This window comes from Rhincodon typus, chromosome 12, assembly GCF_021869965.1.
Source record: "Rhincodon typus isolate 14 chromosome 12, sRhiTyp1.1, whole genome shotgun sequence".
NCBI lineage: Eukaryota > Metazoa > Chordata > Chondrichthyes > Orectolobiformes > Rhincodontidae > Rhincodon > Rhincodon typus.
The window spans coordinates 44,353,221-44,366,681 of record NC_063343.1 but is presented as its reverse complement, the minus strand read 5'-3'; the positions used below and the strand labels follow the sequence as shown (position 1 = coordinate 44,366,681).

At 43.7% G+C, this 13,461-nt stretch overlaps 2 protein-coding genes across 7 annotated transcripts in view; both read left to right on the top strand.

The window, feature by feature from the left end:
• camlg (calcium modulating ligand) overlaps positions 1–13,461 on the top strand; it is a 26,317-nt gene that overhangs the window by 2,749 nt on the left and 10,107 nt on the right. The gene's annotated exons all lie outside the window — the stretch shown is intronic.
• The window catches only part of ddx46 (DEAD (Asp-Glu-Ala-Asp) box polypeptide 46), a 223,793-nt gene continuing 222,271 nt past the window's right edge, over positions 11,940–13,461 (top strand). For all 5 annotated transcript variants that reach the window (XM_048603511.1, XM_020511710.2, XM_020511695.2 and 2 more), the window contains exon 1: positions 11,940–12,037. In XM_048603511.1, the coding sequence (XP_048459468.1) occupies positions 12,021–12,037 (17 nt within the window). In that variant the 5' untranslated portion in view covers positions 11,940–12,020. The remainder of the gene's footprint in view (positions 12,038–13,461) is intronic.

Below are 13,461 nucleotides of genomic sequence, written 5' to 3'. Positions count from 1 at the left end.
TAGCCTCTCTGCTCCTATGATGCTGCTTGGCCTGCTGTGTTCATCCAGCCCTGCACCTTGTTGTCTGCATATCCAGGCTCTTTGTTTACTGTCATAGCATCCATGCATAGTAACAGACTCAAAAGCAGGAGGCTTGTCTTGGTTGTCAGCAAGCCTCAGTTCAGTCAAGGGGGGAATAGACTTTGCTCAAGGGATCCAGCCCAAGACCAGCTTCTGATACCAGTCGTGGGCCTTAAAAATGGTCTATCAGCACTCAGTGTGTTCAGAGTCAGGATATTCTCTACGTATGAGGTGAGGAGCTGAATGTCAGACAGACCACCACCTGTCTTGCCTGTCTCTGCCCTAAGAGGCTGTTTTCCTGCTGGAATGTGAGAGAAGCAGTATTTAGATGAAAGTGGGTGACAAAGCTGTTGATGCAAGTAGGGAGGTGTCCTAAGTGAGAGGATAGGTGGCACCGAGAGCATGCTGACTTAGTGCTGTCATAGATAGGAGTGGGTGACATTGACTGAAAGGAGGTATTACAGGCTTAAATGAGAGTGCTAGAGCATGAGCCTTGGTGATGATGGATACAGTGACAAAGGTTGAATATGGAATTGAAGAGAAGATGGTGGCATTTATGTTGGCACAGTGATCCGAGCTACAACCATAGCGTCATCAGCAAACTTGTAAATGGAGTTGCTATGGAATTTGACCACTCAGTCATGTGTATATAAGGAGTATAACAGGGGCTGAGTACACAGCCTTGCAGGGCATCAGTGTTGATAATTATCACGGAGGAGGTGTTGTCACCTACCTTTATTGGCTGCAGTCTGTGGGTGAGGAAGTCAAGGATCCAGTGACAGAGGGGGGAGCAGACACCCAGGTGATGAATTTGTTTGGAGTTGTAGTGTTGAAGGCAGAACGGCAGTCAATAATTCGAAGCCTGACACAGGTATCTTTGTTGTCCAGATGTTCCAGAGATGAGTGTAGGGCAAGGACTTTTCAGATATTGTGATTTCCCGCATCCCCACCAATTTTGACAGCCTACCAGGCATTTAATGCTCCATAAAGTGTTAACTGGCTGGACATGCAACTGGGTACCCCTCACCCAGATGAACATCAAGCCTCAGAGAACGGCCAGCCAATCTGTTTAGCCAGCAGCTTTGTAGTCACAACAGTGTCAATGACAACAGTGGCCCTAACTGGGACCACAAGATGATCCCAGATTCCGAGTTCTGGAATCACAGAAATACAGAATTGTTATGGTACAGAAGGAGGCCATTCGACACATCGTATGAACACCAAGTCTCTGAGCATTGTGACTTACTGCCAACCTATGGACTTTTCCCCATAACCCTGCACAGTATTTAAATAGAATCTTGAATGCCTTAGCTGAACCTGCCTCCAGCACACTTCCTGGCAATACACCCCAAATTCAAACCACTTGCTATGAGAAATTTGTTTCCACCTCACATTTGTTTCTCTTAAAAATGACATTCAAACTCTGCCATCTGGTTCAAAAACAAAGTTGGTGGAAAAGCTCAGCAGATCTGGCAGCATCTGTGAAGTAAAAATCAGAGTTAACATTTCGGGTCCGGTGACCCTTCCTCAAAAGTGTTTTGAGTTCTGAGGAAGGGTCACCAGATCCAAAATGTTAACTCTGATTTTTTTTCTTCACAAATGCTGCCAGACCTGCTGAGCTTTTCCAGCAATTTTGTTTTCGTTCCTGATTTATAGCATCCACAGCTCTTTCGGTTTTTATCCGCCATCTGGTTCTTGATCTTTTACAAGTGGGAACATTTTCTCCCTATCTAGTCTGCCCTGACCCATCATTACTTTGAAAGCTTCTGTCAAATCTCCGCTCAGCCTTCTCTGCTCCAAGGATTAAAAGGCCCAACTCCTCCAATCTATTCTCATCATTAAAGTTTCTGATCCCAGGAATAGTTTTCCTAACTCTTTTCTGCATTCTTTCCATTGTATTCACATCTTTCCTAAAATATGACACCCAGGACTTAAAGGCAACATAACCTCTCTGCTCTTAGATTTAATAAGGGTTGTGGGAAAAAGGCAGGAAAGTTGGGTTGAGGATTTTCAGATCAACCATGATCTCAATGAATGCTCCTACATCTTATGGTTTTATATTGATGAAGCCTACAATTCTGTATGGTTTTTAAAAAGCCCTCTGCAACCTTTATTGAGTTTTGCACTCTTACTCCTAGATCTCCAAAACCAATTAAATACTGAAGTTTCACACTGGGCAGGGAACATGGGTCTTGAGGGAGCAGTGGGGTGAGGTGCACCCAATGTAGAAACAAGGGGTTTGAGGGATGTGCCTCCTCTCTATCGTGCTTGAAGCTGGAGCAAGATGACATGCCAGACTTTCTCCCTGCCACCAAGCTCCTTCTGGCCGGCTGGGCAAGAGACAGCAGTGAAGTGGCTAATAATGTCACTTGAGGACCTCAATTGGAGCAATGTGGATGGGTCCCCATAAAACTAAAGGCAGTTAAGGGGTGTGCAAGAGGATGGTGGGAAAGCCAGTTGGGGAATTTTACAATTCTCCCACCAGAAAGCCCACCCAGGGAAGACCGTAAAATTATGCTCAAGGAATCATTCATAGTGATCTCTCAACTAAACATCTATGACAATTCATGGCTGTCCACAGCATAAAGCAAATTCCTTCTGAGGAAAAAGCTAAATAGATATGCTAACTCTGTTTTCCTCCTCAAAGATGCTGCCTGACCTGCCAATTATTCTGTCTTTAATCCCTAAGAGACTGTTCAGTTACCTGATCAGTTGTGCTATTTTAAAATCAACCTAACACATCAACATTGATCATGATCTTCTTCATGGCTGAATGATTATTTCAGACCAAGATCAAGCAAGTCCAAGCAGGGGTGCAGCTTGTAAATCAAAGACCTTGCACAATGTTACTTACCTCTGTCTAATGGGTGATGCTACCTTGTCCATGGTGTACAAAAAGTGCTTGATCATTTAGCATTATCAAGATGATTAATAATAACACAACTTTCATTAACTGGTAAAGCGTTTGAGTGAAGCCAGAAATATATCAAACAACTGAGACACAGTGCCACTGCATTACATGATTTGATTTTTGTCCAAGATTTTTTTATGCTCATCAAGATGTTCATACTGGGAAATGTAAAGATTCCTATTACAGGCACCTAATATCTGGATATCACTTTGAATCATAGATGCTACAAAAAGCTTCAAATCAAGTAATGCTCCCACTGCAGTAGCAATAATATTACAAAGCTCCAATTTTGAATTGTGCAATATCAGGAGCTGTGTGATATCAGAAGTGGACCTGTGTAATACAGTGGTATCAGTTGGGCAATTGATAGTATTTATGCCTCGGCATAGACAATTTTGTGGGTTCAAGTCCTAGCCTAGAATTTAAATAAATAACCTAGACTGAGCACCTGAAGGTATGCTGCATTGGTTTAAGAAAAGTTGGTTTAAGAGCCAGACAAAAATAAATACACAAAAATTGGGGTGGCATTGTGGCTCAGTGGTTAGCACTGCTGTCTCACAGCGCCAAGGGCCCAGGTTTGATTTCAGCCTCAGGTGACTGTCTGTGTGCAGTTTGCCCATTCTCACCATGTCTGTGTGGGTTTACTCCAAGCGCTCCGGTTTTGTCCTACAGTCCAAAGATGTGGAAGTTAGGTGGATTGGCAATACTAAATTGCCCGTAGTGTTCAGGGATGTGTCAGTTAGGTTGATTAGCCATGGGAAATGCAGCATTCCAGGGATTGGGTGGGATGCTTTTCAGAAGGAGGGTGTGGACTCAATGGGTTGAATGGCCTGCGTCCACACTATAGGGATTTTATGATTCTAAAAAAAATTGATATGATCTGGAATGCACTGCCTGACAGCATATATTAGCATTAGGTTTGCTAGGAGATCAGTTGCATGTTGAAATTCATTTTAAAAATAAAACAGCATAAGAACAATTATTCAGCAATTTTAAAACTACTTCTGCACTTTGCACCATTACATTCTACTTTTTTGCGCTGCAGGTTGAGTTTTCAGAAGCTTTAGTGGTAATTGTTCTCCTGCTCCTTTTCTTCTAACAGTTCCATTATGTCTATAATGAGTTTCAAAATTGGAAAGCTTCTATATTTTAACTTTTGTGCAGAAAGAAGGGTGCCAGACAGGTCAAGCTGCACCAATGATATTCCATCACAATCTATTTATCCCTTCACACAGAAAAACATCACAAACTGCACTTTGTCAGTCAATTATTTGGATGCTTCAATTCCAAAGGGAGACCACTACACTAGATAAGATACATTGCAGTGCAAGCATAACTATTTTACAAGTGCAGGCAAATGACTAACCAAAACATGGGATGGTTCTTCAAGAGCATTTCAATCACAATATATCAAGCTTGAAGTGGTATTATATGAAACAAGTAATTCTCGATTCGTCAAACAGGTGATTTAACCCTTTCCTGAAAGTACAATCTGAGTAGATGAGAAATTAAAATTTCCGATGTTTCTCATAAATCCCACCATCTTTAACTTTACCCTGCTCACCTGAATAGGTGGCAATGAGCAAATATACAATACATAAAATATCCTTTTATAGTCACGTGTACTCCATTGCAGGAGTAGAGTGAAAAGCTTTTACAATATCTGCCTTCTTACGGTGACATCTTAGGTACAAATACCTAGATATAATTCTTGGATACAGTAGAGTTGCTTAATTACAGTTATGAAAACAAGTTAAAAATAGGAAAATAAGTTAAAAATAGGAAAATATGAAGGGGTTAACATTACAGTGTTGTAAGGTGAGTTCTAAGGTAAGGATTGTCCCCTCACACCGGTCTCCGTCCCAGGACTCACTGCCTGTGTGCTACTCCAGGGCTGCTTCCCATGTGCTGCTGTGAGGCTTCTACCCCGCGCTGCTCCAGGCTCACTACTCCAGGGCTCACAGCTCGTGGTGTTCTGGGGCTCATGGGGTGTGCCTGCAGGCTCCAGAGCACAAAGTCACACGGCCTGTGCTGGTTCCACCGCGCGACTCAACCCGTGCTCCCTCTATCCACTGTGGGACTCGGCCCGTGCTCCCTCCATACACCGTGGGACTCGGCCCGTGCCCCCTCCATCCATCGTGCGACTCAGCCGGTGCTCCCTCCATCCATCGTGCGACTCAGCCCGCTTGCTCCAGTCCACCATGGGACTCGGCCCGCTCCCTCCATCCACCGTGAGACTCGGCCTGCTCCTTCCACAACTCCACTTTCTCGGGGCAGCGGGGGTGGGAAAGGGAAAACCACAAGAGGAGAGGAAGAAAAAGAGAAAAAAGGTAAAGGGACTGGTGAGCAGAGGAGCTCCGACCCGAGTGTCCTACTCTGCCGACATCTTGATAGAAGTCATTAGTCGTAATAACCTGCCTTCCATAGTTATATCCATGTCCAGGTCTTCGAAGAAGAAGCATATGGTGTCCAATTTATATGCTTGTGTTGGGGTATGGGAGCTGGGAGGGAAGGTAGCAGAAGATGTGATGGAAAAGGCAGAGGATTTGTTTGTTAGGCTGTTCCTGGGTCTGGCCAAGACAGCCATAAACATGTCCAGGTAGTGGGCATTTGAGGGCATCATTCAATCCAACTACCTTCCTGTCTGTTGCAGCTACACTTACTCCTAGACGACCTTGGAGAGGGAACACATGGAGTCTGCTGGTCTATTTGAGACCATTTGTATGGTATGAAGTGCTCTCCCTGAACTGCATGATGTATGGACCTCTGCAGTCAATGCAGCAACAGTAAAAATTGGAGAGAATGTAGATGGTATGTTAAATCTGGAATTGCATTAAAATCCCAAAATGTAACGTAAAAATAGAATCTGCAAAGCATAATGTAGATAAATCTTCTACATTCCCAGCCCTGTGGAAATGAGCCAAAGAGGACTAATTTATTTTCTCCTGGTCTTTACCAAGCTGAGGTTTCTGCTTTCACACATACTGCTAGTCAGGATGTTCATCTCCTCTGACATTACTGGATAGCCTCTTGGCCTCAGCCTTCTACTTTCAACAATGCCAGTGATCAGCTTTCTGGTGTAGGGACCACTGCTCGGTGCCATCCTACTCACATTGTCCTGCTTCACCATTATGATGGTTGTCCCCAGACTTTGAGTAGTCAAGGTTGGAGCTGAGTTCCTTGTTAATCTTCTGCAGCTCTGGTCCCAAAGACGGAGAGGTACGAGATAATTGATTGAGAGTTTGGTTTGCCATGGGCCACTCAAAAGTTGCCATGAAACATGCAGATCCTCAGTGCAAATCCAGCTGTATTTGTTCGTGGCCATCAACATAACGACCGGAGGCTGCAGGCCAAACTTGGGTTCTGAGTGATGAGTAAGTTAAGATTCAGGGGAGGGAGGACACAATGTTGCAGGCAAATTGCCCACTATCTGGAACCCTCAGTGGACAAACTACTTTAGAATGGGGTGAAGTAGTCTACACAACAAATCAACATTTACTAATTTATTAAACACATAAAAATGAAACAATGCCATTTGAGACAAATTACAATGGGATATGAGTATTCCTATAAATTGATGAGCAATGAAGGGACACAATCAGTGTTTAATATTGATTGAGAATGCCTGAATGAAATGAACAGAAATGACCAAAAATAATGTAAAAAACAATGGTAAGAACAGAACAATGAAGAAATGTGTTTTGGGACTTTGTGCCTCATTATGTGAAGTGATGCAGAGGACAGGCAGGTTGCCAGTGTGTAGGTCATAGGTAGGTCATTGGCCAATGTTTTTATGAGTCATATTTGAACATCAGATTGTGCACTTAATAAGTTATTTATAATGCATTACCTGCCCCTGCTGGAGTCTGAATTCCCAACTCTCTAAGTGACATCAGGTTTTAGTGTCACCTGACAAATGAGCAAATAATATCCCACTGTAGAGCAGTGTTCATGCATAAAAGAAGGCTTAAGTATTAAATATATTGCATCAAAGTTTTCTATTTCTTCAAAATATTACAGCTTAATTCTGTTTGCTAGTAAAATGTTAAAATACACAGAGTACTAATTACAATAGGAATTTTACAGAATAGAAATTGAACTAATTATTACATTCAGAGCTCAATCTGTATTCTGTAAATGTCTTTTCTTTTGTTGTAACTACTTTCAAGTTACTTGTACGGCAAGTGTAAGGAATTGGTTTCCATGGGCTATATCTTACAGTTTTTTTTGGCTAGATGCAAGTTATGTCAATGTTTTTAGAGGGTTTCTTGCCACAAGGCCTAGTGAGACTCTCATGTATCAAACTCACTTCATTAACTACCTACCCCACACATATTGCCCCTCTTGTACAACTCTAGCCCTATTCTATCACTCGCTATTCCTGGAACAGCTTGCCATTGCCGGGTATTCTGAAACAAACTAACATGGCAGACAAGGATAAATTGGCTCCCTATTTTGAGGGCAGGGTCTTGAAAGTCCTGGTTAACAAATGATGCAGACGAGTGAAGTCTTCTTTCCCCAGGACCAGCAGTGGAGGCCACAATATCAGACCCTATCGGTCCGGTTTAACATTATCACCCAGGTTAGTGCTGTGTCAGTCTGGATAAATCCACAGCAAACTAGGAAGAAGGTCAATGTCCTTATCCATTCTACCAGCGTAAGTGCCACCACCTTCTCTCCGATGCATCACACTCAATCTATCTTGGCTACTGCACCCACCTCCCACTCTTATTACTGCCTGCAACATCTTCTGTTACTTGTTATTGCCCATCGCAATGCCTGACAGCACTAACCATGTATGTCTTCTGCGCTGCCTAATCACTCACTCAGGACACCTTCCCACCTGCATTAGTGTTACCCAATTTTATTCCTTTTTCCACCTGCCCTTCTGTCATTCCAGGAGGAAAATGGCCCACAGTGGGACAGGGAGAGCCAAGAAGAGTGATGGGCTAGTTGACATTAGTTTCCTCACCCTTTATGTGGACAGGATCCTGACATTGACCACCCCAAGAGGCTGACTGACTGGTATCAAAGCCCCTGAGCTGGTATTGGACACTATCCTTATTTTAGTGCGCCAGGACCCATGAGTGAAGGCTATCTGTCTTGACTTGATTGCGGGCTGCTGGTACCATGACAAGCTTCCTGGCTTTGTGTCTGTGCTAAACAGCAAAATAGCAGTTCTATGAGGCCGAGGGGGCAAGGCACAAAAAGGCAAGGCAAGGCAGGGATACTGCAAACATCTGGAGAGGCTCAAAGTAAGTGAGTGCTAACAGACCAAGTGAACAGGTGGTGATGCATTGTGGCTCAGTTTATGAACTGGGTGCATGTTGCTGAGAGCAAAGTATCCTTGCTGCAGCATTACACACATAGTTACTATTGCATTGTGAGGTGCAACATTGAAATTCAAAAGAGCACTGTGTATGGATTAGAGGTGTGCCATGAGGCTTCTTCAAGGCTGGCACATGCTGGATGCCAATGCCCGTGGACAGGGAGTGTACATTACCATTGCCCATGAGATACTGACAACTGTTTCCAACATGGAGGTTCTCCAGAGTGAGCAGTGAGCTGAAGTCACCAGGTACCTGCTCTGACTTGCATGTTGAATTATCTTGGTGACTAGTTTACCACAGTGGGTGGTAAATCAGGAAGCTGCAAATTTATAAGGTCAGATGAGCAGTTAATAATATCATTAACAAGCAGTACTCACCCATGATAAACAATTTGCTTCTGTATAGCTAGAATTTTGCCTCAACACCCAGAACCCAGTTAAAAGACGCAGCTGTTTTTCCCAACATGGCGATAGTCTTGTGTGATTGTGGTAATTTCTTGCCATAGCCAATGGCGTCCAGACCCCTATTAGATTGTGCCCCATGTCTGATTCTTCTTTTCCAATCATTTTTCTTGTATATTTCATTATCTCATCATCATTTCTCCTTCAGTTCTGATTTGCTTTGAATGGATTTAGCTAAAATTCAATTAGAGAGTTGTGTATATCATAAGGAATGATTAAGCAAGGCCCAGTTGAGCTTATGCAGGCAGCATGTAAACATCATGCTGGTGGGTCAATTCAATGATTGGGATTTGCTACACAGTACAAAATGCATGACCAACTCATGGTCACCAACAAGCTATCCTGGTCCACCCATATCGATGTAATGGTCAAGAAAGCACAACAACCTCTCTACTTCCTCAGGAGGCCAAGGAAGTCCAACATGTTCACAAGGATTCTTACCAATTTTTTATAGATACACCATAGAAAGCATCTTAACTGGGTGCATCACAGTGTGGCATGGCAACTGCTCCTCCCAAGACTGCAAGAAACTACACAGAGTCGTGAATACAGCCCAGTCCATCACGCAAACCAGCCTCCCATTCCTTGATTCCACCTGTACTTTTCGCTGCCGCAGGAAAGCAACCAACATAATCACATATGAATAGATTCAAGAACAGCTTCTTCCCCACTATTATCAGACTTTTGAACAGACCTCTCAAATGTTAATGTTGATCTTTCGCTCTTTCTGCACCTTCTCTGAGGCTGTAACACTATATTTTGCACTCTGTTCTGCTGCCCTGATACACTTTGTATGGTATGATCTGCCTGTGTAACACTCAAAACAATACTTCTCACTGTATCTTGGTACATGATAACAACCAATCAATCAATCAAATTGCAGCCAGACAGTATTTCTTAAAGGCAACCTGTTCTTCTTAAAGGGAGCAACTGGTGGAATTCTGTGTGAGAGGCTTTGAGGAAAGGATTAAAAATATCGATGAAACACAGTTCAGTGAAAGGGATTTATGGCTTTCTGAAAAGTAGTGGGAGGCTTTAATTTAAGAGATTGGAAGAAGTAGAATGGTTATGTTTCCACAGAGGGCCAGGATACTCTCAATGTACAACCTGTGAAGGAAATGCGAGCATAAATGACCACATAATCAAATTCCAGAAGTCCAGTGCCCAGGACCTGACAGCAATGCTGGCAAACATTCAATGGTCGCACATGAGTAAGCAAGGTCAATAAGTGTATCAATCAATGTCTCGTGTTATCCATCAACCTACCAACCCCTCACACTGTGTAATGCACACAACCCATTACTCTGCCACCAGAAATCTTTGGTATTCCAACACTCGTGCCCAACATCAGATGCTGCATTCATTCTCACACACTTATCTGTAGGCTGGCAAAACCTCTTTCTACTTTCACATACTTACAGCTATTCACCCATGTCAGGCATGTCACCCCAAATTATTAAAGTATACTTACAGACATTCTTTCCTCTCTCCTGTAGGACAAGACAGTGTATAGCAGAAGAGAGCAGCATAGACCTCACATGTAACAGGCAAACTTACATCTCTTGAACCCTTTGGAGAGAAAATGTTGCAAAGTAGTGATTGTGGACTTTGCATTCTGCACTGCTGAGAATTCTTGGATGAAGGCATGTTCCTGTCTTACACACTTTTAAAATCCTACCTCAGCCTTTCCTGCTGATATGTAGTACAAGCTGCAAAGGGTTTGACCATGATTCTCCAGCTTTCCACCCAACGCATTCCTTTACTTCACTTCAATCCTCCTCTTTTGCATTTCTACTTTCAGATACCCAAGATCTGCTACCTGACCAGTTAGTGGTGTCTCATTGTAAAGAAATAATGTTACTGCGGTGATAGGCTCACATAATGGCACTGAATATAATTTAGAAGGTGAAACAGAGATAGCATTAGCACTTCAGTGCACAAGTGGACTGCAGGCAAGCCAGAGAGAAAGAATAGCTCATGTGTCTACTCTCTGGAGAGTGAAATTGTGCATGACATCACAGATGAATCCAAAACAGTGAAGATTACGAGCCTTCTTTCAGCCATGCTGCAGCCATTGACACTACATATGAATACTCGGCCAGGCAAAGACACCTTCAAAACAGGCAACTAAGAAATGCAGCAGTGTGAATAATTTGATTTTGTACATATCATTGGAAATGCTGTCAGAGAAAGTTGTTATAAAAAGACTTGCTTTGTGCTGTCTTCCATTTCAGGATTTAAGCCAAGAGGATGAAATGGTGACATGTGGCAGATTGATGAAAAGGCTCTGGACTTGTAAAACAATGATGATGTGGCAATGAGATTACCAAGGAACCAAAGTCTGAGAATCGGCTCAGAGACAAGTCACCACCATCTCTTCCTCTTCTGCCTCTTCTTCTACACATTGCCCACTCTGCTGGCAAGGCCTGTGCCCTCATGAGGAAAAGGTTATAGACAATGCAGTAGACCATCACAAATTTGTTAATATGCTGAAAGGAATTTCAGACAATGGAACAGTTGTTCATAACGTTAATCATGTGTTCCACAATGTTATAAGGCTGCTGTCAATTCATGATCAGGTCCAACAGTCATAAGCCACATGTAAAGTGAATAGTCCTTGCCACCAAGCTGCCCATCTTTGGTGCATCATTGTAGTTCAAATATGGTATGAATAGTTGATTAATGCAGTAAGATTGCTGCCAGCAATGGGCTTTCATCAACTTGCTCTGTGAATGGCTGCACACTAGCTACATTTTCAGTGAGTGATAGCCCTTGCAGTTGTGATGTATCCCTGGAAGGTGTTTTCAGGGCCTTGAACAGTGAGGAGGGAACAGGAGAATGGGCAAATGTTACACCTTCTGTGATTGCATGAGAAGGTGCCATGGGGAGTGAGAAAGCATTCGGAGTGTTGCAGGAATGAACCAGGGCACCATGGAAGAAACTGTTCTTGTGGAATGCTGACAGTGGAGGAGAGGAAAGATGTGTTCAGCAGTCACATCCTGATGGAGGTGACAAAAATGGAGTAGGGTAATCCTTTGAATGCGGTGACCAGCAGCGTGGAAAGTAAGAACAAGCAGAATCCTGTGTTGTCTGTGTCTCAATGAACGATAGTGTGACATTAGGTCCTCCGGTCAGTTGGTGGCGCTGTTGCTGGAGGCCAAACAGCTTTCACTTTCTTCTTGGCGCCGTGCGCTCATTCTTCATCGGATTGTGGCGAAGGCGGAGAGTCGCTGGTTTTGTTCTCTTTAACCGTTCGAAATGGGCAGAGAGTCCAGGTAGTGATAAATGTGTTTCTCACTGCGGGTGGTTAACCGCGGGGAGAACAGTCTGACGGGCAGTAGCGAGTGGCAGGGAGAAAGGCAGTTTAAGGGAGTAGGCCTCAGGCCCAGCAGTCACCCAGCCAGAACTCCCTGCATCGATTTATCGCCCCTTCTGCTCTACGATACTTTCCTCCACAGCATCTCCAGCAAAGGATAAACCCATGGAATATTTCCGTTTTTGAGAATCGCATTTGTATTCTTTCACGTCTGGTATTTGGTAGCCAGGAGCAGATGTGTTTGCCACCTGTTGTGGTAGTGAACAAGGGGGTTTCAGATTCCTGATGGGTCCTGAGCAAGGGCAGTGGAAATTTCTAATCTAATCTGGTACTCCCGAGCTCAGGTGCGCATCTGGCAAGGCATCTGTACCAGTTTAAGAGGGTACATGTGTGTAGTTATTAGATGAAAATGGTTTTGGGAATGGTTCGATAAATTTCGTGGTCACAAAATCAGTCATAGTTAAGTTGTTGCAAGTTCACATAGGGAACAACTTTGTAATTACACACCATACCTTATCAGCTGTGTCTGAGTTAGGTCGTTGTATGAGTTCAAGTCCAATTCCAAGACTTGAGCATCGAAATCCTGACTGACACGCAGCATTGGGGGGATACTTGCAGAGTCACAGAGTTGTACACAGAAACAGATGTTTCAGTCCAACTCGTCCATGCCGAACAGATACCCTAAGTTAACCAAGAGCCATTTGTCAGCATTTGGCCCATATCCGTCTAAAGCCTTACTATTCATATACCGATCCGGGTGCCTTTTAAATGTTGTAATTGTACCAGCCTCCGCCACTTTCTCTGGCAGCTCATTTCATACACGCACCACCCTGTGCGTAAAGAAGTTGTCCCTTAGATCCCTTTTAAATCTTGTCCCCTCTCCCATCATGCCCTCTAGTTTTGGACTCTCCCAGCCTGGGAAAAGACTTTGGCTATTCACCTTATCTAACCTGGTCAGTCCTTAGCCTCTGTCGCTCCAGGGAAAATAGCCCCAGCCTATTCAGCTTCTCCCTATGCTCAAACCTTCCAATCCCAGCAAAATCATTGTAAATCTTTTCTGCACCCTTTCAGCAGGGAGACCAGAATTGAACACCGTATTCTAAAAGTGGCCTAACCAATGTCCTGGACAGCCGCAACATGACCTCCCAATTCTTATACTGAACGCACTGACCAATAAAAGCAAGCATACCAAATGCCACCTTCACTACCCTGTCTACCTGCAACTCCACCTTCAAAGAATTATGAACCTGTTTGGCAACACTTCCCAGACCCTAAATAATGCATAAGTCCAGAGATAACAAGGTGTAGAGCTGGATGAACACAGCAGGCCAAGCAGCATCAGAAGAGCAGGAAGGCTGACGTTTCGGGCCTAGACCCTTCTTT